Below are 27,706 nucleotides of genomic sequence, written 5' to 3' on the forward strand. Positions count from 1 at the left end.
ACTATAACCCACTTTTCACATCCAATCTTTATTTTACTCCACATAATCCTTGAATTTATACATTTGTAGTCCCTCTTTTCCTGCCATAGCTTATCCTTCAACATTATTGCTACTCCTTCTTTAGCTCTAACTCTATTTGAAACCCCTGACCTAATCCCATTTATTCCTCTCCATTGAAACTCTCCCACCCCCTTCAGCTTTGTTTCACTTAAAGCCAGGACATCCAGTTTCTTCTCATTCATAACATCCACAATCATCTCTTTCTTATCATTTGCACAACATCCACGCACATTCAGACTTCCCACTTTGACAATTTTCTTCTTCTTATTCTTTTTAGTAATCTTTACAGGAAAAGGGGTTACTAGCCCATTGTTCCCGGCATTTTAGTTGACTTTTACAACACGCATGGCTTACGGAGGAAAGATTCTTATTCCACTTCCCCATGGATATAAAAGGAAAAGTAATAAGACCAAGAACTATTAAGATAAAATCAAAGAAAACTCAGATGAGTGTGTATAAATAAACGTGTACATGTATGTGTAGTGTGACCTAAGTGTAAGTAGAAGTAGCAAGACGTACCTGTAATCTTGCATATTTATGAGACAGACAAAAGACACCAGCAATCCTACCATCATGTAAGACAATTACAGGCTTTCGTTTTACACTCACTTAGCAGGACGGTAGTACCTCCCTGGGTGGTTGCTGTCTACCAACCTAGCATAGATATATATATTATTATTTTAAGATGCTAATAATTTATTATTGTAACATGTATATATATTTTAAATACCTCTAGACCAAAGATTGATTTTTATATAATATTAAAGATTAATTGATTTTAATGTTGTATTATGTATCCCCAACTCTTTATTACAAAAGGAGTAAAACTTACCATCTTTAAAAATCACTTTTTTTGTAATAATGTGCAACACTCCAGATGTTGCACATGTCTAACTCTTTATCTTGGGATTTATTTAGAATATACAGTACTGTATAGGCTTTTAATATAATTTATAAACCATTGTAAATTAAATTGCATCTCAATTTTGTTTTTAGAGGGGAGTTTTGGCAAGATGATCTGTTTGCCATGTGCCAGAGAGTTGAGAGAATGACTAAGGCTGAGGACTGGAGCCTCCCTATTTTGGCGTCACACCTGCGTACACTGCTCTGGAAGTGGTTGGCATGGGAACCAGCACAGCACTGCATTGCTAATAAATTGAAAACAACTCTCGGCAAACCTCTAGACACATTCACTAGTATTGAAGGTAACTAAATATTAATCCTTAAACTGTCCAAACGTAGATCTACATTTGCTCGTGTAGTGCTGCAAACATAGATCTATGTTTTTTACATTGTTTCTTATGGAGAAAATCAAGGTCTGAGCGCTATGCGCGCAAACGTAGATGTACATTTGGACAGTTTAAGGGTTAATTGTGTGTTCACATACTGTATATGCATGTGCATCTCTGTCTTTGCTTGTGAATGAAATACTCTTTGATAATATAAGCCATGAATTTTAAACTTTTCATTAAGATGAAATGGTAATTTAAATGTTTTGGAAAGATTGTGCAGTGTGTGCACTGATCTGAACTGTCATATCTACACATCTCTGGCAAAACAGTGATAGTGTGAATGATGGTGAAAGTGTTTCTTTTTGGGGTCACGTTGCCGAGATGGGAGATGGCCAGTGTGTTCAAAAAAAAATGATAATGATAATTATTTGTTCCACAGGAGTCATTAAAAGTCGAGCAAAAGAGGTTAAAGAATGTGGTCAAGATTTAGAAAAAGGCCAGTTGTCTGTGAAGAACGAGGACGATAAATCTGCCACCAAAAACATGAATGGAATGGAAAAGGCTGATGGAGAGAGTAATAATGTGAAAATTCAATCTCTTGCTGTAATGTTACTAGTAGAATTTGTAGAGAGTCTTGAAAAGGCCATGTTTAATGCAAGTGATGGATGTGCTGTGGCAGTTCCTCCCCCAAACAAGGTACCTCATGATGACATTTCAGGCATGTTGTGTATTCTGAATATTGTTAATGTTAGTAGCTAATAGTCAATTTGATTTATATTAAATTTTAGGTGATAATGTATACATGAGTAATCACAATAATAAGGCTCTTGGATGAGATCAGGTAACCCATACTAACCAATAAATTTACATGCCCATGGCATGCTTGTACTGTTTGCTTGCTCATCAAATATCTGACGTATACTGATTTCTTGTCTCTTGTTTCTAGAGTGTTAGAACTTTCTTTCGTACAAATCGTCAAACATGTACTGAATGGTTGAGTCGCATACGAGCAGCAGTTATAATTGTTTCACTCAACTGTGGACGACCTGAGGTAGCAATCCGACACTCATACAAGCTTCTTCAGGAACTGAAAGATAACAACAATACCCAGGTAATTATGATACAACATGCTAACATGCCTGCTGGATGCTCAAGCCCCTTCCACTTAAAACTTTATTCGCATTCTCCATCCATCCCTTCCTGGAATTAACCCTACTCCTCCTTCCTTCCACCCCAGATTAATATACCCTCTTAGTCATTCTTATCTGCTTCATCCTCTCCAAATGTCCAAATAATTAATATTATTAATAATTTATGTGTATTTAAATATTGTTTGCTTCTTTTAACAAACCAGCTATATCCGACCGAGGCAGGATTATTGTATTATCATTTGTTATTGATGTATATATTATTTATGCCTAGGTAGTAGGTTGGTAGACAGCACTGCCCAGGGAGATACTACCATCTTGCCAGGTGAGTGTAAAACGGAAGCCTGTACTTGTTTTACGTGATGGTAGAATTGCTGGTGTCTTTTCTCTGTCTCATAAACATGCAAGATTTCAGGTACGTCTTGCTACTTCTACTTACACTTAGGTCACACTTCACATATATGTACAAACATATATACAACCCTCTGGGTTTTCTTTTATTTTCTTACTAGTTCTTGTTTATTTCCTCTTATCTCCATGAAGAAGTGGAACAGAATTCTTCCTCTGTAAGCCATGCATGTTGTAAGAGGTGAGTAAAATGCCGGGAGTAAGGGGCTAGTAGCCCCTTCTGTAAAAATTACTAAATTTAAAAAGAGAAACTTTTGTTTTTCTTTTTGGGCCACCCTGCCTCAGTGGGATACAGCCGGTTTGTTGAAAGAAGATCTGGGTTTTCTTCTGTTTTCTTACTAGTTCTTGTTCTTTTTTTCCCCTTGTCTCAGTGGGGAAGTGGAACAGAATTCTTCTGTAAGTCATGTGTGTCATAAGAGGTGACAAGGGGCTAGTAACCCCTTCTCCTGTATGTACATATTACTAAATTTATAAAGAAAAACTTATGTTTTTCTTTTTATGTCACCCTGCCTAGGTGGGATATAGCCGGTTCGTTGAAAAAAAAAAAATTATAAATGGCTAACCTTGCTGTGTATGTATTAAAAAAGATTGATGAGACACGTCACTTTAACTAGATATCAAATGACATAGGTTTTTTGGTTCTTATCTCCTTAGGGTAATGACTTTGAACGTGCAGTCTGCTACTGTGCTCGAGCACTTGTGGCAGAAGGCTGTGATGAAGGAGTGTCTGGTCTCTACCATTGGTGCCGAGATCACATTGGTCGACGATTTGCCTGGCTTAAACCTGCAGTATACAGTGCTGGCAATAAGTAAGATGTATTCAAAATATAATCTTTGTTGATGTTTTTTACTGAAATAGACAAACCTCCACTGGCTATTTGGGATAGAAATCAAAATCTAAGAATGTTCTTGGAGTACATTCAATAAATTTTTTTAGCTTACTTAAAAATCTGTCACAAAACTATTCAGTCAGTTTTTTTCCTCATGTAGATACTCATTAAATTTAAAAAGAGAAACTTTTGTTTTTCTTTTTGGGCCACCCTGCCTCGGTGGGATACGGCCGGTTTGTTGAAAGAATTGAAAGATTTTTATATTTATATTTTAGATTTGAGAAGTCACTCAGGGGATACTTGCAGTTTTTAGAAGGTATAGAGGACAGCGAAGAAGCAGACAAGGATAAGACAATGGAGAGTGACTCCGGGTCATCACATGGCACTCCTGGCAGTCATGTGGATGTCAAGCAGTTAGATCCTCTAATCCAAGAGTTTATATACTCTCAGGTATTCAAGTTTTTCCCTGGGATCTTTATCTTTACACTGTCACTGTCCTTTTCCTACTCTGATTCCTTCTCTTGTTCCTCCTCCTGTTCCTCCTCCTGTTCCTCTACCTCCTGTTTCTTTTCTTGTTCCTCCTCTTTCTCTTCCTCCTCTTCCTCTTTCTCTTCTTCCTCTTCCTTTTGCTCCTTTTCCTGTTCCTTTTCTTGTTCCTCCTCCTCCCTTCCTCCCTCCCTCTCTTTTGGTCCTATATTAAGATAGTATGCATCTAATGATTAATTGTAATCCTGCCCAAGTAACTACATGCAATAATTTATTGTTTTGTAATATATTACTTATTGTTTACAATTTTCAAGCAGCCTGCCTTAATAGGGCACTTACGTTTTTTGGATACATTTGTAATTCTTTTAATTTCCTGTATTTCTTAAACACATTGTCTGTTTAACATCAAGGTGAAGTGACCCAAAGAATGAGATACATTTACCATTACTCATTCCTTAGCTGTCTTTCAGGGCCTGTAATTTAAAATTTAAGATCTATGCTAATGGATAACTGAAGTGTAATGAACATTTGTAAGTGCTCAACAATAACCCACATGGAGACAAAAACTCAGAAGAGATTAATTGGTCTGTATATTTTGATCCCCCTCTGGGATCCTCTTCAGCAGATACATAAGTGCAATGAGAACAAGAATGTATAGGGAAGGTTGCACCTCAACCCATACAGGAAGAGATGCAACTTTCCCTATATATTCTTGTTCTCATTTCACTTACGTATTTGCTGAAGAGAATCCCAGAAGGTGATCAAAATACACAGACTGATTAATCTTTTAGATGTGTGTATTCATGTGGGTTATTATTGAACATTTACACTAATTTGTAACTTTCAGATTGCAGAATGTTACAGTAAACTAAGCCAGTGGGGAGAACTACAGAAATGGATGATGCAGGTTCGAAGTAATCAAAAGGACTCTGAAAGTGCTGCATTTCATTCTGGTCTTCTTAACATGTACAGAAACCTATCTCATGTTCAGTAAGTAACTTAGTTGTTAGTTAACTGGTATTTTTGAATCCTGTTGAATGTAAGCTATGGTAATGTGCTTTGTTAATGTTGTGTTGGTTCACATATTAAGTTTACATTAAATCTTTCTTTACTTTGCTGCAGTAAAGTATAATCACACATCAGGAGAACCTATGCTTTCCTAACATACATAGATAAAAATTAGAATAATCTGCACACAAAAAAAATTACTGTATCAAGCAAGGAATATTTTTTTTTTTTTTACTTTTTTCAAAATCATTGGTACAGAGGGCATGTTTATTTTAGACACTTTGACAGTTTAAGGGTTAAATATTTTTTCAGAGCTTTGGCACACTTCGACTCTGCAGACCCAGTAGGGGTAACAGCAAGCTTGACCAACTCAGTCAGCTTAGTAGATTGGTCCCGAGGACAGAACTGGATCATGTGGAAGAGGTTTCAAGACATCAACACTGTCCTCCTTCATTCTTTTACCTCAACAGTTTATCCCCAGCCATCTACTTCAAGGTAATTAAGACTTTTTTCTTTCTATGCACCAAAATTTTATTAAATGAGACTTATCATGGATGCAGGGATTCTCCAGCATTTCATCAGTTGTTGAAAGAAGAAAAGAATAAGTACTGATTGTGCAAATAATATAAGCCAATGACCACTTCCTTATGATTATAACAATAATATTGTGCTCATACATGAGTAAATATTGTTTCTTCATTTCTCTATTTAAGGTTATTGATTGTTTAACACACAGCTGTCTCCCACTAAGGTAGGGTGACCCCACATAGAGAAAACATTAACCAACACTCATTCATTTGCTATCATGCCAGAAGTGTGCAGATATCACAGTTAAATAACCTTCTGAACTGTAATATCCCCCACCCCTCCTTCAGAGTACAGGCACTGTACATCTGCCACCAGGACTCAAGTTTGGCTAACTGGTTTCTCTGAATCCCTTTATAAATGTTACCTTATTCACACTCCAACAGCATATCAATCTATAAAAATAACTTGTCTCCATTCATTCCGATATAACCCCATCCAACAAGGCTGCTGCATTCTTAAATTCCTATTATTTAGCCCTCCCTCCAACTCTTCCTAGGATGCCTATGAGTTGTCCAGGAAGGGAGGGTCAAGTGCTTCCTTTCTTCTACCATCAGATTTACATTTATTCTGAAAAACTAATGTACCACATGCTCACATCCATGTTGACATCTGACAAAAATGCTCAGTGTTTATTTGTAGCTTTCTGTTCTCAGTTTGTTTCTGTGTTATCACTTTTCTCAATCAAACATTTCCAATTTGAGTTTCATCACTTTTCTCAATCAAACATTTCCAATTTGAGTTTCTTGTTTCTCATTCTATGTGTATATTCTCAAAGCTTTAAATTTCATATGGAAAATTTGTATAATTTGCACATAAAAGTATTGTTGAACTGCAGTGTAATTATTAATGTGTGGTATTTCTTGCAGGGATTCAATCAGAAAAATAGTGTCAGAGTGTCAGGAACAAGTTGAGTGGCTCTTACAGTTGTTCACTCTTTCTTCATGCTCAACAATGCACCTACATTTGCTCCTCTTCCACCAGGTCCTTCATGAGGTAGCTATCATGCTTTTAACCCTTTCAGGGTCCGTCCCGTAGATCTACGGCTTTACGTTCAGGGTCCAAACCGTAGATCTACGCCATGAGCTCAGCTCACTCTGATAAACTGTGAGTGGTACATTTGGGCCTAGATATGAGAGAATACATCTATGTGGTATGTGTGCACCACATAAAACAGATCCTGCAGCACACTGTGTATAATGAGAGAAAAAAACTTAAATAATGATTTTTCGATTAAAACAGCAACTTTGCAGTGTTTTTTCGTATGTTTTTTATAGTTGTATTTGCGATTTCTTGGTCTCATTTGATAGAATGGAAGACATATTACAGAAATAGAGATGATTTTGATTGGTTTTAGCACTGGAAATGGCTTGAAGCTGAGCTCAAAGTAGCGGAAATGTTAAATTTTTGCCGATATTCAAGAGTAAACAAACGACCTCACACGTCTAATACACGTCAGCTGGTGGGTCTAATATACATTCACAAATATGGTGATGATATTTATACAATTATTACAGTATTGCGTAACAGTAAATCTTCTATTTTTTTGGTGTGAATAAAAATTCATTATGTGAATAAAAAATCAAAATGGAATTTATTTGTAAAGCCTCAAAACATAACTAATGAACAGAGGAAACGTTAGTTTAGTGCCAGGAATGCCTATATTGTTTATTCTGGACCCTATTTTGAAATTGGAATATTTGAACTTTGTGTTAAATTGGCCAAATTAACAATTTCCGATCACTTTATTTTGTAGTTGAAACAGTTGACTTGGCGATTTCTTGTGCTCAATCGATAGAATAGAAGTAATACTAGTGAAATAGCTAAGAATTTGGTTGATTGGAATAATGTAATTGGCCTAAAATGGGAGTCAAAGTCGGCAAAATCGCCGATTCGTAAATGTCGCTGACACATCAAAATTCGCGAGAGCATAATTTCGTCAATTTTCCACCAAATTTCGTACTTTTTGTTTTATTACCTTCACAAAAAGATTCTCTACGATTTCATAAGAAAAAATAACAAATTTTTTTTTTGAAAATTCTTGGACACTGGTGCGTGACTCCAGATTTGGGCCTTGGACCCTGAAAGGGTTAAGAGCTTCAAATGATCAGAAATGTTGAACAATAATTATTGTCTGTTTTATAGATTACTGTATAACTATACATAGTACAGTGGACCCTCGACTAACGCTATTAATCCGTTCCTGAGAGCTCATCGTTAGTCAAAATTATGGTTAGTCAAGTTAATTTTCCCCATAAGAAATAATGGAAATCAAATTAATCCGTGTAGGACACCCCAAAGTATGAAAAAAAATTGTTTTTACCACATGAAATATTAATTTTAATACACACAAACTGAAGAAGACATGCACAGTTACATGACACTTACCTTTATTGAAGATCAGGTGATGATTGATGGGATGGGAGGAGGGGAGAGTGTTGATGGTCTTAGTGTTTAGAAGGGGAATCCCCTTCCATTAGGACTTGAGGTGGCAAGACATTTTCCAGGGTTACTTCCCTTCCCTTTAAATCTCTCAAACCAACCTTTGCTGGCCTTAAATTCACTCACATCACCACTAGTTGCTGGCATTTTTTTAATTAAATCGTCATGCAACTTCCTAGCCTTTTCACATATTATCGCTTGAGAGATGCTATCTCCTGCTATCTGTTTTTCGTTTATCCACACCAATAACAGTCTCTCAACATCTTCGAGTACTTGCGATCTCAGTTTCGAAAACATAGTTGCACCTTTGGCAAGAACAGCTTCCTTGATTGCTGTTTTCTTGCCCACAATAGTAGCGATGGTTGATTCGGGTTTTGTGTACAACCTGGCCAGCTCGGAGACACGCACTCCACTTTCATACTTAGCAATGATCTCTTTCTTCATATCCATAGTAATTCTCACCCTTTTTGCTGTAGGGGTGGCACTAGAAGCTTTCTTGGGCCCATGGTGACTTATTTTGCAGGTGCAATAACTAAAAAGGCTGTGATAATATGAAATGTTCCGATTGTATGTTTGGAAGCGACCGTGGTGGCTGGCTGGCTTGTAAACACTGGCCAGAAGTGGACGCGTCTCAGACAGAACGAATAGTGTTGGTCGAGTTTTTTAGCACTAGTCGAGGCAAAATTTTTGCGTTAAAATGTATTGCTAGTCGGATTTATCGTTAATCGATGCCATCGTTGGTCGAGGGTCCACTGTATTAGCTAATGTATTCGGTAAGATTTGCTAACATATTGTACCCACTCTTCTGTATATTTTAGGTCTACCCAGAGGGTATTCTGGGGGTCAGCACTCTAGTGGCCTGGTCCATGACCAGGTAGATAAATTTTGCCTTTGTTCTCTTCTGCTGGTGATCATTAATCATTTTTATTGTAAATATTCACAGTTGACAAGTATTTTGGATGATTCTCTTGGAGTGGGTCGCCTGCATGAGGGATGGGAAAATACCAACCTAATGAGTCTGCCTGCTGACCTCATTCCACATGTCTCTCGTTGGGCCAAGCTTATTGCTCGACTCAACCGAACTGTTACTCCTAGTGAGTATAACAAACATTTTTGATGTTTTCATTTATTTAGTACAGTATGCAATTTTTATACATATATTTTTATAAGGTGGGAAGTACAGTGCCTGCATGCTGTGGTTAGTCCTTAAGGGACTAACTGCTTCATCTTTATTTCTCCTCAGATTCCTATTTGCTATTCTGTATTTTTTCCTGCAAGAACTATACATGCCAGATAGAGAACATCCTATACAAGTGGTAAATACCACGGATTATATCATCAATACTCCTCCTCACAGGACTCAAAGAATGACTCTCCCACAGAGGGTCCGTCGTTTTATACATAAAGATGATTACCATCGACCCATGATATTGAGCAACCTCCCTGATGAAGAAGATTGGGTAACACCAGAACCCTTCTATGTATACTGAGTACATCATCGCCCCCAATTAGGGAGAAATCTTATATAACAATCTAATGTAAAAATTATGCTATTTACTATGGCTGGACACCACCTGTAAGAAGCCATTGTCACATAATTCTATAAACTGGCCAGAAAATTATTGTCTTCATTGTCGCATAAATATCCGTTGTGCAATCGCAGAAAAAAAAAAAAAAAAAAAAAAAAAGCAATTGCAACTTGTATAATTACTACCAATTCAGAGTCATGTACTTATATATCTGTTATATCTATGTGACTCTGATGGGTTAGTCTTATACCCCTTAAAGAATATCTTATCATTTCACGTACACTTTTTAAATTACACCAAAGTGGTTGGGCCACTTACCTTTTATATCCTACCTCTCTCCCCCCTCCCACCCTTTTCCAAAATTTCTATCCTTACCCATCTCACTAAAGCTCTGGGAGGTACTACCGTCCTGCCAAGTGAGTGTAAAACGAAAGCCTGTAATTGTTTTACATGATGGTAGGATTGCTGATGTCTTTTGTCTGTCTCATAAATATGCAAGATTACAGGCATGTCTTGCTACTTCTACTTACACTTAGGTCACACTACACATACATATACACATTTATTCATACACACTCATCTGAGTTTTCTTTGATTTTATCTTAATAGTTCTTGGTCTTATTAATTTTCCTTTTATATCCATGGGGAAGTGGAATAAGAATCTTTCCTCCGTAAGCCATGCGTGTTGTAAAAGTCAACTAAAATGCCGGGAACAATGGGCTAGTAACCCCTTTTCCTGTAAAGATTACTAAAAAGAATAAGAAGAAGAAAATTGTCAAAGTGGGAAGTCTGAATGTGCGTGGATGTTGTGCAGATGATAAGAAAGAGATGATTGTGGATGTTATGAATGAGAAGAAGCTGGATGTCCTGGCTTTAAGTGAAACAAAGCTGAAGGGGGTGGGAGAGTTTCAATGGAGAGGAATAAATGGGATTAGGTCAGGGGTTTCAAATAGAGTTAGAGCTAAAGAAGGAGTAGCAATAATGTTGAAGGATAAGCTATGGCAGGAAAAGAGGGACTATAAATGTATTAATTCAAGGATTATGTGGAGTAAAATAAAGATTGGATGTGAAAAGTGGGTTATAATAAGCGTGTATGCACCTGGAGAAGAGAGAAGTGTAGAGGAGAGAGAGAGATTTTGGGAAATGTTGAGTGAATGCGTGGGGAGTTTTGACTCAAGTGTGAGAGTAATGGTGGTTGGGGATTTCAATGCTAAAGTGGGTAAAAATGTTATGGAGGGAGTAGTAGGTAAATTTGGGGTGCCAGGGGTAAATGTAAATGGGGAGCCTTTAATTGAGCTATGTGTAGAAAGAAATTTGGTAATAAGTAATACATATTTTATGAAAAAGAGGATAAATAAATATACAAGGTATGATGTAGCACGTAATGAAAGTAGTTTATTAGATTATGTATTGGTGGATAAAAGGTTGATGGGTAGGCTCCAGGATGTACATGTTTATAGAGGGGCAACTGATATATCGGATCATTATTTAGTTGTAGCTACAGTTAGAGTAAGAGGTAGATGGGAAAAGAGGAAGGTGGCAACAACAAGTAAGAGGGAGGTGAAAGTGTATAAACTAAGGGAGGAGGAAGTTCGGGCGAGATATAAGCGACTATTAGCAGAAAGGTGGGATAGTGCAAAGATGAGTAATGGGGGGGTTGAAGAGGGTTGGAATAGTTTTAAAAATGCAGTATTAGAATGTGGGGCAGAAGTTTGTGGTTATAGGAGGGTGGGTGCAGGAGGAAAGAGGAGTGATTGGTGGAATGATGAAGTAAAGGGTGTGATAAAAGAGAAAAAGGTAGCTTATGAGAGGTTTTTACAAAGCAGAAGTGTTATAAGAAGAGCAGAATATATGGAGAGTAAAAGAAAGGTAAAGAGAGTGGTGAGAGAGTGCAAAAGGAGAGCAGATGATAGAGTGGGAGAGGCACTGTCAAGAAATTTTAATGAAAATAAGAAAAAATTTTGGAGTGAGTTAAACAAGTTAAGAAAGCCAAGGGAAAATATGGATTTGTCAGTTAAAAACAGAGTAGGGGAGTTAGTAGATGGGGAGATGGAGGTATTAGGTAGATGGCGAGAATATTTTGAGGAACTTTTAAATGTTAAGGAAGAAACAGAGGCAGTAATTTCATGCACTGGTCAGGGAGGTATACCATCTTTTAGGAGTGAAGAAGAGCAGAATGTAAGTGTGGGGGAGGTACGTGAGGCATTACGTAAAATGAAAGGGGGTAAAGCAGCTGGTACTGATGGGATCATGACAGAAATGTTAAAAGCAGGGGGGGATATAGTGTTGGAGTGGTTGGTACTTTTGTTCAATAAATGTATGAAAGAGGGGAAGGTACCTAGGGATTGGCGGAGAGCATGTATAGTCCCTTTATATAAAGGGAAAGGGGACAAAAGAGACTGTAAAAATTATAGAGGAATAAGCTTACTGAGTATACCAGGAAAAGTGTACGGTAGGGTTATAATTGAAAGAATTAGAGGTAAGACAGAATGTAGGATTGCGGATGAGCAAGGAGGTTTCAGAGTGGGTAGGGGATGTGTAGATCAAGTGTTTACATTGAAGCATATATGTGAACAGTATTTAGATAAAGGTAGGGAAGTTTTTATTGCATTTATGGATTTAGAAAAGGCATATGATAGAGTGGATAGAGGAGCAATGTGGCAGATGTTGCAAGTATATGGAATAGGTGGTAAGTTATTAAATGCTGTAAAGAGTTTTTATGAAGATAGTGAGGCTCAGGTTAGGGTGTGTAGAAGAGAGGGAGACTATTTCCCGGTAAAAGTAGGTCTTAGACAGGGATGTGTAATGTCACCATGGTTGTTTAATATATTTATAGATGGGGTTGTTAAGGAAGTAAATGCTAGGGTGTTTGGGAGAGGGGTGGGATTAAATTATGGGGAATCAAATTCAAAATGGGAATTGACACAGTTACTTTTTGCTGATGATACTGTGCTTATGGGAGATTCTAAAGAAAAATTGCAAAGGTTAGTGGATGAGTTTGGGAATGTGTGTAAAGGTAGAAAGTTGAAAGTGAACATAGAAAAGAGTAAGGTGATGAGGGTGTCAAATGATTTAGATAAAGAAAAATTGGATATCAAATTGGGGAGGAGGAGTATGGAAGAAGTGAATGTTTTCAGATACTTGGGAGTTGACGTGTCGGCGGATGGATTTATGAAGGATGAGGTTAATCATAGAATTGATGAGGGAAAAAAGGTGAGTGGTGCGTTGAGGTATATGTGGAGTCAAAAAACGTTATCTATGGAGGCAAAGAAGGGAATGTATGAAAGTATAGTAGTACCAACACTCTTATATGGGTGTGAAGCTTGGGTGGTAAATGCAGCAGCGAGGAGACGGTTGGAGGCAGTGGAGATGTCCTGTTTAAGGGCAATGTGTGGTGTAAATATTATGCAGAAAATTCGGAGTGTGGAAATTAGGAGAAGGTGTGGAGTTAATAAAAGTATTAGTCAGAGGGCAGAAGAGGGGTTGTTGAGGTGGTTTGGTCATTTAGAGAGAATGGATCAAAGTAGAATGACATGGAAAGCATATAAATCTATAGGGGAAGGAAGGCGGGGTAGGGGTCGTCCTCGAAAGGGTTGGAGAGAGGGGGTAAAGGAGGTTTTGTGGGTAAGGGGCTTGGACTTCCAGCAAGCGTGCGTGAGCGTGTTAGATAGGAGTGAATGGAGACGAATGGTACTTGGGACCTGACGATCTGTTGGAGTGTGAGCAGGGTAATATTTAGTGAAGGGATTCAGGGAAACCGGTTATTTTCATATAGTCGGACTTGAGTCCTGGAAATGGGAAGTACAATGCCTGCACTTTAAAGGAGGGGTTTGGGATATTGGCAGTTTGGAGGGATATGTTGTGTATCTTTATATGTGTATGCTTCTAGACTGTTGTATTCTGAGCACCTCTGCAAAACAGTGATAATGTGCGAGTGTGGTGAAAGTGTTGAATGATGATGAAAGTATTTTCTTTTTGGGGATTTTCTTTCTTTTTTGGGTCACCCTGCCTCGGTGGGAGACGGCCGACTTGTTGAAAAAAAAAAAAAAAAAAAAAAAAAAAAAAAAAAAAATAAAAAAAAGATATACCTATATGAACTCAGATTAGGTTACAATAAATAACTGTCAGTGAATAAACAGAAGGATGGACAAGGGGCCTTAACTGTGGTCCGTCCAATTACAGACCATGGTTCAAACCCCTTGTCCATCCATCTGTTTACTTGTATACCTGTACGTACAGTGTGACTATATGACCTGCTGAATGGTCAGCTTTATACAGAAAACGAGAATTATTCATAAATTTCAACACTTAATTCTGTTTAAAAAAATTAAGTCTGCACTATAGTATCTTGTTAGATACTTGTTTGAGAGGTAAATATCATATTGCATTTGTCTGAATGAATAAAAAAGAATTCAGTGCAATGCAATCAAATTGATGTAAAGATCAAAATTTTTAAGTATGTAGTTTTAAAAACTTGTATGTCAAAATAAGTGGTTTTGAGAATATGTAAAAGACCACGCTGACAGTGTAGAGTAAATGCTGCTATAGATTCCTTGCTGCTATAGATTCCTTGAATGATTAAAAAAAGGTAGTGGGTATTTTTAAATCACGATGGCTTTTCATTCATATTTTATCAAGGATATGTAAGTGATTTTGTATTTAAGAAGAGTTCAATTTTTGTTTAAATATGATTTATTTTGCTTTTCAGCCTCAATTACAAAGTTGGACCTCTTGTCTGCCAAGCAGGCTCGCAAGCAAGAAAATATGGAGTTTGCAGAAAGCACCCTAATAGGACTGCTGGGTAGTGTTAGCTCAAGTTTGTTGGATGCTGTACTTGAAGCTGTACCCAGTGCTGAATATAACCCATTACAGGCGAAGCTACACAGGGAAGCAGCTAAGATGCTAGCATGGTACGTGCAAGAAATAACTGCTGCCCTTCTAGAAAAGCACAATAATATTGTCCTGTGTTTATTTGTCTAGCTATAGTATTTTTAACCCACTTTCAAAGTGCCATCACTGTAATTCCCAGACTTCAAAACTCAAGTTTGGCTGGCTAGTTTCTCTGAATCCTCTCATGCTTTAACATCACATCAAATCCTGCAGACTGCTCCTTGTATGTGTGACTGCGTTAATACAAAGTGCTTTGAACATATTGAAAATTTCTGTTCTAAAATTGTTGTTATTTCAAATGGGCTGTCCAGTGAAGACTGTATAAAAAATTGAGCAATTTTCAAAAGTTGGCCAGAGCCACTACTTATTGTAACATAGCTGTGTACCCTTAGCAAGACAGTTGATAGTGTGAATGATGGCGAAAGTGTGTGTTTTTCCGGTCACCCTGCCTTGGTGGGAGATGGCCAGTGTGTTAAGAAAAAATTTGATTACCCAAAACATGTTAAGCATTCTACCTTAGACAGTAGGTACTACTGCACTGTAATACTCTAATGCATGAATGACTAGTGCATTTAATACTAATAGTGCATGGGGAGTGACGGTAGACAATTGTGTATTCTTATCTGACTTTTACAGTGTGAAATTAAAACAACTCAGTTTTACATATATTGGAATACACTGTAGTACTATAATAGTGCAAAAAATATACCAGAAAGCATTTTAGTTGTTTAAATTAAAGTTTTATCTAGATAATTTAGATAAATTATTTTATTTGTATTTTATGTTGAAGCTGCTTGCTCTTGGGAAAGGATCACACACACACACACTCTTCTTATATCTTGCAGCAAAGGCCATGTTGCTCAAGGATGTGCAGTACTTGCAGGAGCTGTGGTTGGTCTTAACCCTAGTTTGGCAACCTTGGCAGCAACTGATACCATTCTCCTTACACTACCCCCTAATGAAGCTGGTCATTTATGTGCTCGCTCCATCATCACCCTCAATAAATGGTGGTCGCAGGATGAAAGACGACTACTGATGTGTGGAGACACTGCAACCAGTGTCCCATCCTGGATGGATAAACTTCATACAGGTACTTGGTAATTCTCTATTTCATATGCAAACTTTTTTATTCCTTACATCACAGGGAGATGTTCGATGTGTTAGAACAAATTTATTCCTTAAACGTGCTTCTCAGAGACTGCAGACTAGCATTATATGTTAAAAAATATAGAATGCAAAATTCAAGAAAGAAGTCAAACATTTTTTTATGTAGTTTATCAGGAGATGAAGGAGTTTGTACCAGAAGAATTGCAACCCTTAGCTGATGTTAGCCACTCTACCTTACCACTGTTGGAGAGTAAAATGGGTCACATCCTCACATTAGCAGCCACACAGTGCCCTACTTTACCTAAAGTTTGGTTCCATATTGCCTCATGGTGTTTCAGGTAAGAAATCTTATTTCTTAGACTATGGTCTATGAAACCCTAAAACTTTCCCTAATTTTGCAAAAGAAAAAATCCTTGTACAGTATTATAATGTGATAGAAATTTTCAAATTTAATACAATAAAATATCTATTAACTGTAATATATGTCAATAAAGTAAAAAATTTTATTAATTACATGAACACTAGAGTAACTTGACCATTCACAGCATGTTCCTGTGGATTGTACTGTACTTCAGATTTGTCTGACCATTTGTAACTCCACTACTGCTGCCCAGCACAGTGAGGCAGTCAGTGCTTCAGAGTCAAAATTTAAACTTATGAAGAGAAACACTTCTTCATATAATGTTCAAATAATAGTTTACAAGTTTATTTCGTGTATCTTATAATGAAATTAAGTTGTTTTCTGTAATATGTTAAGAAAAAGCACTGTATACAGGAGGGCCCCACATGTACATCTTCTTCTTTTGGGTTTTCCACATTCTCATTGGCTTCAAATTGAGCCGTTGTTCATTGTTCCACCCACTGGCAATTTTCACCAGTGGATGAAACAATGGCTCAGTTGAAAGCCAACAAAAACATGGAACACTAAAAGAGGTGCTGTATGTGCAGGGCCTTCCTGTATACTGTACTATGTATATACCATGTATGGGAAGGATGGAAGTTACTTGCCATTTACATCATTTGTGAGGAATTGTATTATGCATTCATTGCTGTTGATCCATGGAGCCTGGTGAGTGATGGCATGCACTTGTATAGGCCTACCTACCTCATACAGTTCAAAATAAAAGTTCAGCTTCATATACACAGAATATTGAATCACACTGTATAATGTAATACTGTGCATTGTATACTCTATATATTGGTCAGAAAAAATATATGCTGTGCTTTGTATTTTGTGCATTCAGCGCTGAAGAGTTTTAAATTTAAATAAAAATAATGTAGGTATTTCAGTATAGTGCATATAGTATGATCTCACTAGATGGGGGAGAAAAATCCTAGAGCATAGCAGCACCAATGACAGCCAACTCTCGGAGGTTGATCGTAAACGTATAGAAGAAATTCTTGCCCCAGTAATCGGCTTAGAATCTGGCGATTGTCAGGAGAAAGTGGAGGAGATGTGCTTATTGTTGGCAAATATGAGACCAGGACAAGACACACAAGAGGAAGAGGAAGAAGACCTACGACTTGAGGAAGTACAGGGATTCCACCAGGTATGGCAGCAAAATTAGTAATTTAGGGATGAAGAACCATTTACGTATGTCCCTGTTAATAATAAACAATAATTCATGTTCAATTTTAACATATGTATTGTTAATACAGCTTTTTCTCAGTTCTGTAAACTTGATCTGATTGGTCTAATTGATATGAAGCCATAATGATTCACATGAAGTCATTTGCTTGAAACCTAGTAATTAACAATCTTTTCATCCAAAGTTTAACTTTTACTTTTATTGTAATTCCATTAATCTTTAATTATCATTTATACACATATATTTTTAGGTGACTGCTCAGATCACAACAACACTGCAGTGTTGGGGTTTGTCAAGCAGTTTGATTGCAGACCTCAGTTCCCGTTTAGTTGAAGTTTACAGAGCAGTTCAGGAGAGGCACTACACTGTTCTCATTGCAGCTGCTAAAGCTTACTTCCGATTTCTGAAGACTAGTCATGGAGTAAGTAATGATTATTAGATACCCCAGGAGAATTTATTTTATTCATTTTCCATTTTCTTATAAACATGCAAGATTTCAGGTACACCTTGCTACTTCTACTAACACTTAGGTCACATTACACATACATGTACAAGCATATATATATACACACCCCTCTGGGTTTTCTTCTATTTTCTTACTAGTTCTTGTTCATTTCCTCTTATCTCCATGGGGAATTAGAACAGAATTCTTCTTCTGTAAGCCATACATTGCATGAGAGGTGACTAAAATGCCAGGAGCAAGGGGCTAGTAACCCCTTCTCCTGTATGAATTACTAAATTTAAAAAGAGAAACTTTCGTTTTTCTTTTTGGGCCACCCTGCCTCAGTGGGATGCGGCCAATGCATTGAAAGAAGAAGATTTACCATTTTTTCTTTTTACCTTGTTCCATTCAGTTTCTGGATTAGCATAAGACCTCTGATTTGAAACTTTAAACATTGTTTGACTCGGAAACAGTTTGTGACTTTAGACCCATTCACTGTCTCATACATAGGTCTATGTTATTGATGTAAGGATCACTTATGTAGATCTACACTTTGAGCTCAGTTCCCTCAGATAACCTGTGAGTGGTAAATTTTGGCCTAGATGTGAGACACTGGGTCTTTGTTGTGAGTGTGTATTGCATAGGTTTTCCATCAAATTTCTTATTTTTGGTGTCATTACCATCCAAAAAAGATTCTCTATCATTTCAGAATCAAAAAAAAATTTTTTAAATGCTGACACTGTGAACACTTTTAATTTCGGGGGTTCTGACAGTGAAAGGGTTGATGCTCTTATAAATATAAATTATAGAAAATCATATGTGGAGTCAAAAAACGTTATCTATGGAGGCAAAGAAGGGAATGTATGAAAGTATAGTAGTACCAACACTCTTATATGGGTGTGAAGCTTGGGTGGTAAATGCAGCAGCGAGGAGACGGTTGGAGGCAGTGGAGATGTCCTGTTTAAGGGCAATGTGTGGTGTAAATATTATGCAGAAAATTCGGAGTGTGGAAATTAGGAGAAGGTGTGGAGTTAATAAAAGTATTAGTCAGAGGGCAGAAGAGGGGTTGTTGAGGTGGTTTGGTCATTTAGAGAGAATGGATCAAAGTAGAATGACATGGAAAGCATATAAATCTATAGGGGAAGGAAGGCGGGGTAGGGGTCGTCCTCGAAAGGGTTGGAGAGAGGGGGTAAAGGAGGTTTTGTGGGTAAGGGGCTTGGACTTCCAGCAAGCGTGCGTGAGCGTGTTAGATAGGAGTGAATGGAGACGAATGGTACTTGGGACCTGACAATCTGTTGGAGTGTGAGCAGGGTAATATTTAGTGAAGGGATTCAGGGAAACCGGTTATTTTCATATAGTCGGACTTGAGTCCTGGAAATGGGAAGTACAATGCCTGCACTTTAAAGGAGGGGTTTGGGATATTGGCAGTTTGGAGGGATATGTTGTGTATCTTTATGTGTGTATGCTTCTAGACTGTTGTATTCTGAGCACCTCTGCAAAAACAGTGATAATGTGCGAGTGTGGTGAAAGTGTTGAATGATGATGAAAGTATTTTCTTTTTGGGGATTTTCTTTCTTTTTTTTGGGTCACCCTGCCTTGGTGGGAGACGGCCGACTTGTTGAAAAAAAAAAAAAAAAAAAAAAAAAAAAAATATAGATATTCTTGAAAACATAAATATTTTTCCACTTGGCTTACCTGTTTATCAACATTAAATGGTAAAAACAGTTGAACTGTATTCAAGACAATTGAAATTACACATTAAACAATGGATTAGTTTATATTTTCATGCATTATGATGCAAAATAACTTTGACATATTTCAAACTATTTTATTGTATGTACGTCACTCTTTAATATCTAATATTAGATATTATTTTGCTAAGTTCCTAATACAGTGGTACCTCGGGATACGAACAGCTCAAAACGTGAACAATTATGTAAGCGTATTTATGTAAGTGCTTTTGTAAGTTTATTTTTGGGGGTCTGAAACGGATTAATCTAATTTACTTTATTCCTTATGGGATCAGATTCATTCGGTATCAGCACTCGAACAGCCTTTTGGAATTAAATAAGTTAATATCCTGAGGTACCACTGTATTTAACCCTTTACCTGTGGGAAGATTTTGAAAAATAAAAAAATATTTTTTCTTATAATTATGTAGATAAGAGTTTGTCTTTCTGAACTGAGTAAGACTAAAATGAGCAAAATCTGGTAAAAACTTACGATTTTGTGGTGTGTTGAATTTGGTGAAAAAATGATCACTAATTGGCAACAGCAGTGAGTGCTAGTACGTCAGACATGGTTAAAGGGTTAAAGAAACTTTTATCTTGTTAAGTACTGATATATAAACATGTAAAATCTGAATGAAGTACTGTATATCATTATATAGGTGTATATATATTTTTCAGTTTTCAGTAAGTCACGCAGATCAGTGTACAGTATCAACCTTGCGTCTTCTGCGGCTCATGGTTAAGCATGCTTCTGAGCTCAGAGAAGTGTTGGAGAAGGGTTTGGCTGAAACACCTACACGACCATGGAAGACTATCATTCCACAGGTGCCACATTTGTGCTTGATTATTTTTTAACATTATTACAATAATACAGTCCATAGTACATGTATGTATGGAATTTTTAATGACTGGACTCATTTTTATATACTTATTCATAAATGTATCACAAAAAACTTGATATGTATATCAGTCTGGTCTTGACTCAATAATGGTTTAGGACAGGCCAAATTTTTTCTTTTCTAATTCCAGCCATCTCCCACCGAGGCAGGGTGGCCCCCCAAAAAAAAGAAAAAAAAATTTCTTCTTTTTACATTTAGTAATTATACAGGTTACTACTCCCTTGCTCCCAACAGGCCAGAATATTGTCTATTTTTCATATGTAGGTTGTGGACCATATTTTCCTAATAACCAATCAGTGCTTAGGACAAATTTTGAAGAATTGCCAGGACACAAAGTGTTTAAACCAGTGTTTGTCAGACAGTGTGCCAGACAACCCACTAAGGAACACTGACAGTACTGTTGCTATCCAGATTCTTTCAGATTCTAGTTTTTGGACTTTTCCAAAAAAAAATTTATTACAAACTAGGACCAGGATTTCAGTACAAATATTTTTCCATCCTGTAGCATTTAAAAAAAATACTGGGGGTTTGGGCCATAAAAAAAAAATCTTTCATGTATGTACTGATAAAATGTAGGTACTGTAATTCTCTTAAGAATGTAGAAGGAGAAGATAGTACAATACTATAACTCTCCATAGGGAAGTGGAAAAGAATATTTCCTCCTTAAGCCATAAGAGGCAACTACAATGCTGGAAGCAAGGGGCTAGTAACCACTTCTCCTGTATAAATTACTAAATGTAAAAAGAAGAAAAGCTTTTTAGTTTTTTCTTTTTTTTGGGTCACACTGCCTTGGTGGGAGACAGCTGGTACAGTGGAACCTCAGTTTTTGTTTGCCCTGGTTTTCGTTGAATTCGGTTTTCAATGACTTTTTTCGTCAAAAGTTTGTCCCAGTTTTTGTTCATCACCTCGATTTTCGTCGGTCCACTGTACTGAATGTGTCCGCCTGCCCGCGCCCACACAAAGCATCCCACGTGTTCTGAGTCAGTCTGGCTTTGTTTCTTGTCAAGTGAGCATTACCCTGCGTGTTCATCCGAAACATTTCGTAATAATCCATTGTTTTTTGTGCTTGTTTATCGAGTGCGACTGCTAAATAAGCCACCATGGGGCCAAAGAAAGTTCCAAGTGCCAGGCCTTTGGTAAAGGAGGCGAGAAACACGAGAGAATTCAAGAAAGAACTCGTAGCAAAGTGTGGGGTTGGATGTGAGTGGCCAAGATGTGGAAGAGTTGGTGGACAACCACAGGGATGAGCTAATCACTGAAGAGCTGCAACATCTTCAACTGGAACAGCAACAGATTGCAGCTGAGGAAATTGCTTCAGAGGAGGAGGAAGACACAGGAGAGAATGTGCCTTCTTCAGTGATTAAGGACATGTGTGCAAAGTGGAGTGTGTTGCAAAGGTTTGTGGAGAAATATCACCCTAACAAAGCTGTTGCAAGCTGTGTCTGCAGTATGTTCAGTGACAATGCTTTGTCCCATTTTAAGCAAATCTTAAAGAGACGCCAGAAGCAGACCTCTCCAGACAGATTGTTTGTGCGATAGGGGTCCAGTGCCAGTAAAAGACAAAGAAGGTAAGTAACCCCAGATAGGGACTTGATACCTGAAGTCCTTATGGAGGGGGATTTCCCTTCCAACCAATAACCTCTCCCCTCCTTGTGTTTTCGATACACCAACAAGAGTCTTCAATAATGGTAAAAGTGATGTTATATGTTCATTTATCCATTTCATTAGTCCTTTATATTTATTTCTCATTGTTTTCTGTGTGTAAAACTATAGTTATTCTCTATAAAATGTATTTTTTGTTAATAATTTTGGGTGTCTGGAATGGATTAATTGGATTTTACATTATTTCTTATGGGAAACATTGCTTCAGTTTTCGTCAAATTCGGTTTTCGTCAGACTTTCTAGAATGAATTAATGATGAAAACTGAGGTACCACTGTACTGAAAAAATGCTGTACCTGTATTTTAACAGAGATATTTATTAGTATTTGTAGCACATGTTATTATATGATATTGCTGAATTAGTTATAATAATTTGTTAACATAGTGATATTATATCTTCCCTTAAGTTATTTGCACGCTTGAATCATCCTGAGCCGTATGTACGAGGGAGCATCTCAGAACTTCTTTGCCGGTTGGCGGAGGATTTTCCACATCTTATTGTGTTCCCTGCAGTAGTAGGATCAGCTGGTGGGAATGTTGCTGCAAATCAAGCTTCTTTAACTGGTATTTATTAGTTTTTTTACCTGTGAGTTGTGGTTGTGATTTAAATTGAGTGAAATGGCATGTTGCCAATAAGTATGATGACAGTGGCACAAGCTGCAGAAAAAACTTGTATTTGGGACAATGTTTCAATCTGTTTCATAAGATGAGAGAAATACAAGTGTCCTTGTACTTGTAATATTTGTTAATCTCTCCAAATTCACTACCTGTTTCTGCTGAGTAATATATTTTTTCTTCTATATTTGTTTACTTTTACCAGTAGCTTTTGTACTTTTAAGATCAGAAATGGTTATGAATGCAGACTCTGTTTTTAATTAAGCCACATGTGGAATTTTACAGATTTTTTTTTTTTTTTTTCAACAAGTCGGCCGTCTCCCACCGAGGCAGGGTGACCCAAAAAAGAAAGAAAATCCCGAAAAGAAAATACTTTCATCATCATTCAACACATTCACCACACTCACACATTATCACTGTTTTTGCAGAGGTGCTCAGAATACAACAGTTTAGAAGCATACACATATAAAGATACACAACATATCCCTCCAAACTACCAATATCCCAAACCCCCCCTTTAAAGTGCAGGCATTGTACTTCCCATTTCCAGGACTCGAGTCCGACTATATGAAAATAACCGGTTTCCCTGAATCCCTTCACTAAATATTACCCTGCTCACACCAACAGATCGTCAGGTCCCAAGTACCATTCGTCTCCATTCACTCCTATCTAACACGCTCATGCACACTTGCTGGAAGTCCAAGCCCCTTGCCCACAAAACCTCCTTTACCCCCTCTCTCCAACCCTTTCGAGGACGACCCCTACCCCGCCTTCCTTCCCCTATAGATTTATATGCTTTCCTTGTCATTCTACTTTGATCCATTCTCTCTAAATGACCAAACCACCTCAACAACCCCTCTTCTGCCCTCTGACTAATACTTTTATTAACTCCACACCTTTTCCTAATTTCCACACTCCGAATTTTCTGCATAATATTTACACCACACATTGCCCTTAAACAGGACATCTCCACTGCCTCCAACCGTCTCCTCGCTGCTGCATTTACCACCCAAGCTTCACACCCATATAAGAGTGTTGGTACTACTATACTTTCATACATTCCCTTCTTTGCCTCCATAGATAACGTTTTTTGACTCCACATATACCTCAACGCACCACTCGCCTTTTTTTCCCTCATCAATTCTATGATTAACCTCATCCTTCATAAATCCATCCGCCGACACGTCAACTCCCAAGTATCTGAAAACATTCACTTCTTCCATACTCCTCCTCCCCAATTTGATATCCAATTTTTCTTTATCTAAATCATTTGATACCCTCATCACCTTACTCTTTTCTATGTTCACTTTCAACTTTCTACCTTTACACACATTCCCAAACTCATCCACTAACCTTGGCAATTTTTCTTTAGAATCTCCCATAAGCACAGTATCATCAGCAAAAAGTAACTGTGTCAATTCCCATTTTGAATTTGATTCCCCAAAATTTAATCCCACCCCTCTCCCGAACACCCTAGCATTTACTTCCTTTACAACCCCATCTATAAATATATTAAACAACCATGGTGACATTACACATCCCTGTCTAAGACCTACTTTTACCGGGACGTAGTCTCCCTCTCTTCTACACACCCTAACCTGAGCCTCACTATCCTCATAAAAACTCTTTACAGCATTTAGTAACTTACCACCTATTCCATATACTTGCAACATCTGCCACATTGCTCCTCTATCCACTCTATCATATGCCTTTTCTAAATCCATAAATGCAATAAAAACTTCCCTACCTTTATCTAAATACTGTTCACATATATGCTTCAATGTAAACACTTGATCTACACATCCCCTACCCACTCTGAAACCTCCTTGCTCATCCGCAATCCTACATTCTGTCTTACTTCTAAGTCTTTCAATTATAACCCTACCGTACACTTTTCCTGGTATACTCGGTAAACTTATTCCTCTATAATTTTTACAGTCTCTTTTGTTCCCTTTCCCTTTATATAAAGGGACTATACATGCTCTCTGCCAATCCCTAGGTACCTTCCCCTCTTTCATACATTTATTAAACAAAAGTACCAACCACTCCAACACTATATCCCCCCCTGCTTTTAACATTTCTGTCATGATCCCATCAGTTCCAGCTGCTTTACCCCCTTTCATTTTACGTAATGCCTCACATACCTCCCCCACACTTACATTCTGCTCTTCTTCACTCCTAAAAGATGGTATACCTCCCTGACCAGTGCATGAAATTGCTGCCTCTCTTTCTTCCTTAACATTTAAAAGTTCCTCAAAATATTCTCGCCATCTACCTAATACAGTGGACCCCCGCATAACGATCACCTCCCAATGCGATCAATTATGTAAGTGTATTTATGTAAGTGCGTTTGTACGTGTATGTTTGGGGGTCTGAAATGGACTAATCTACTTCTCAATATTCCTTATGGGAACAAATTCGGTCAGTACTGGCACCTGAACATACTTCTGGAATGAAAAAATATCGTTAACCGGGGGTCCACTGTACCTCCATCTCCCCATCTACTAACTCCCCTACTCTGTTTTTAACTGAAAAATCCATACTTTCCCTAGGCTTTCTTAACTTGTTTAACTCACTCTAAAATTTTTTCTTATTTTCATTAAAATTTCTTGACATTGCCTCTCCCACTCTATCATCTGCTCTCTTTTTGCACTCTCTCACCACTCTCTTCACCTTTCTTTTACTCTCCATATACTCTGCTCTTCTTATAACACTTCTGCTTTGTAAAAACCTCTCATAAGCTTCCTTTTTCTCTTTTATCACACCCTTTACTTCATTATTCCACCAATCACTCCTCTTTCCTCCTGCCCCCACCCTCCTATAACCACAAACTTCTGCCCCACATTCTAATACTGCATTTTTAAAACTATTCCAACCCTCTTCAACCCCCCCACTACTCATCTTTGCACTAGCCCACCTTTCTGCCAATAGTCGCTTATATCTCGCCCGAACTTCCTCCTCCCTTAGTTTATACACTTTCACCTCCTTCTTACTTGTTGTTGCCACCTTCCTCTTTTCCCATCTACCTCTTACTCTAACTGTAGCTACAACTAAATAATGATCCGATATATCAGTTGCCCCTCTATAAACATGTACATCCTGGAGCCTACCCATCAACCTTTTATCCACCAATACATAATCTAATAAACTACTTTCATTACGTGCTACATCATACCTTGTATATTTATTTATCCTCTTTTTCATAAAATATGTATTACTTATTACCAAATCTCTTTCTACAGATATGTTAGCAAAATATTTGCACAAAGGGCAACTTAGAAGAAAAATGAAACATGCCTTAGGAGATGAGGAGGAAGATGAAGAGGAAGAGGAGGAAGAAGAATATGACCAGGTAGAGGAAGAGGAAGAGGAGGAGGAAGAGGAGGAGGAGGAGCTTATTTCAGAGTCAACTGAGGAGCAAGAAAGAAGAACGCTGATGCGAAATTGTTTCTCTGCTTTGGTAGACACACTGACAAAGCAGGTAAATTTATTCTAAAAGGTTTAATAATTAATAACTCATTTTACCTTTGAATGAAAAAACATGGAAATGTAGTGTAAGGATTTCCAAGACCTGAAATTCTTTTCTTTTGCTTTTTTGTGAATGTTGATAAAAATGCAGTGATATTTAAAGTGATGATGGTAGGATTGCTGGTGTCTTTTTTCTGTCTCATAAACATGCAAGATTTCAGGTACATCTTGCTACTTCTACTTACACTTAGGTCACACTACACATACATGTACAAGCATATATATACATACCCCTCTGAGTTTTCTTCTATTTTCTTTCTAGTTCTTGTTCTTGTTTATTTCCTTTTATCTCCATGGGGAAGTGGAACAGAATTATTCCTCCGTAAGCCATGCGTGTTGTAAGAGGCGACTAAAATGCCGGGAGCAAGGGGCTAGTAACCCCTTCTCCTGTATAAATTACTAAATTTAAAAAGAGAAACTTTCATTTTTCTTTTTGGGCCACCCTGCCTTGGTGGGATACGGCCGGTTTGTTGAAAGAAGAAGAATTTAAAGTGATAAGGATATTTTCCTCTTATGATCTGGATTTATTATTTTTTGTTTATTTATTATCTTTTACTGAGGGTTTACAAAATGAAGCATTGTAAATCCAAAGATAATGGGTGAACCAAAAACTATGATTGGAGAATTGCAAACCATAACAGAAGAATCCCAAGCAATTACAAGAGAATCTCAAGCCATAGCATGAGACTTCTAAATGATAACAGGAGAGCTAGAAGTTATAACATTAGAATGTCCCATTCAGTCTTTCACTTTGTAAGCCCTCAATGAATAATAAAAGTGAAACATCATGAGCCCAGTCCATAACTGGTATTTCTTTGCTGACATTTCTTTACATATCCCTCTAATGAGGTTTTCTATCAGTTCTTAATGAGTGTTAACTTTTGATTCCAAGATATTTAGAAGTTTCCTTAACTTGAAGTCATGGTTTATCCTTCTCACATTGTATCAATCATAGGTATTTCCTATGTTTATCGTACAGTTCTTGCAAAAGAAATCATCAGACCAACATCATAAAACACCGATGAATTTCAATGGTTTGCTGTTTTCTTGTGCATTTGCATATGACCAGTGTTATTGAGGCTGATTGTATGTCAGGCAGCTCTCGCATTGCTGTAGGGGGCTGCATATTCGTGCACTCTCGACCCACATGTTGGACTTTCATGTTGGATTGTTCGACAGCTTATATTTTGGTTACCAGTGATCGTAATGGGGCCCCTTGTAAGCTTAGCATGGAAGAAAAGGCTTTTGTTTTGGTCCTGGCAAAAGAAGTACATTGGCTAACAGTGGACAGTATGTCAACAGTATTATTTGTGTAGTGTGCTCATCTATAGATTTCCTAATACCATTTATAGGCAGGCTCTCTGGCCAAGTTTTGGTTGTGTGACTTCCACTGGAACCAGCCAGCTAGGCCATAGCCCTCTGCCTCAGAACTCGACTAGGTATAGCAGTGAGCAGATGTGAAGGCTGGGCTCTTCCATATTTACCAAATATATGCCTCTATAATAGAGTTTACAGTT

At 37.6% G+C, this 27,706-nt stretch overlaps 1 protein-coding gene across 1 annotated transcript in view; it reads left to right on the forward strand.

Moving 5' to 3' along the window:
• Positions 1-27,706, forward strand: part of nonC (serine/threonine-protein kinase Smg1) — a 134,974-nt gene that overhangs the window by 38,503 nt on the left and 68,765 nt on the right. Inside the window, exons 18-34 of the mRNA XM_070102179.1 lie at positions 1,057-1,265; positions 1,732-1,988; positions 2,239-2,403; positions 3,503-3,657; positions 3,954-4,128; positions 5,012-5,154; positions 5,485-5,667; positions 6,627-6,753; positions 9,143-9,293; positions 14,437-14,638; positions 15,464-15,708; positions 15,892-16,063; positions 17,044-17,275; positions 17,565-17,735; positions 20,165-20,311; positions 22,454-22,610; positions 25,904-26,142. Of these exons, the coding sequence (XP_069958280.1) occupies positions 1,057-1,265; positions 1,732-1,988; positions 2,239-2,403; positions 3,503-3,657; positions 3,954-4,128; positions 5,012-5,154; positions 5,485-5,667; positions 6,627-6,753; positions 9,143-9,293; positions 14,437-14,638; positions 15,464-15,708; positions 15,892-16,063; positions 17,044-17,275; positions 17,565-17,735; positions 20,165-20,311; positions 22,454-22,610; positions 25,904-26,142 (3,130 nt within the window). The remainder of the gene's footprint in view (positions 1-1,056; positions 1,266-1,731; positions 1,989-2,238; positions 2,404-3,502; positions 3,658-3,953; positions 4,129-5,011; positions 5,155-5,484; positions 5,668-6,626; positions 6,754-9,142; positions 9,294-14,436; positions 14,639-15,463; positions 15,709-15,891; positions 16,064-17,043; positions 17,276-17,564; positions 17,736-20,164; positions 20,312-22,453; positions 22,611-25,903; positions 26,143-27,706) is intronic.

Source organism: Cherax quadricarinatus, chromosome 80 (assembly GCF_038502225.1).
Source record: "Cherax quadricarinatus isolate ZL_2023a chromosome 80, ASM3850222v1, whole genome shotgun sequence".
Lineage (NCBI taxonomy): Eukaryota > Metazoa > Arthropoda > Malacostraca > Decapoda > Parastacidae > Cherax > Cherax quadricarinatus.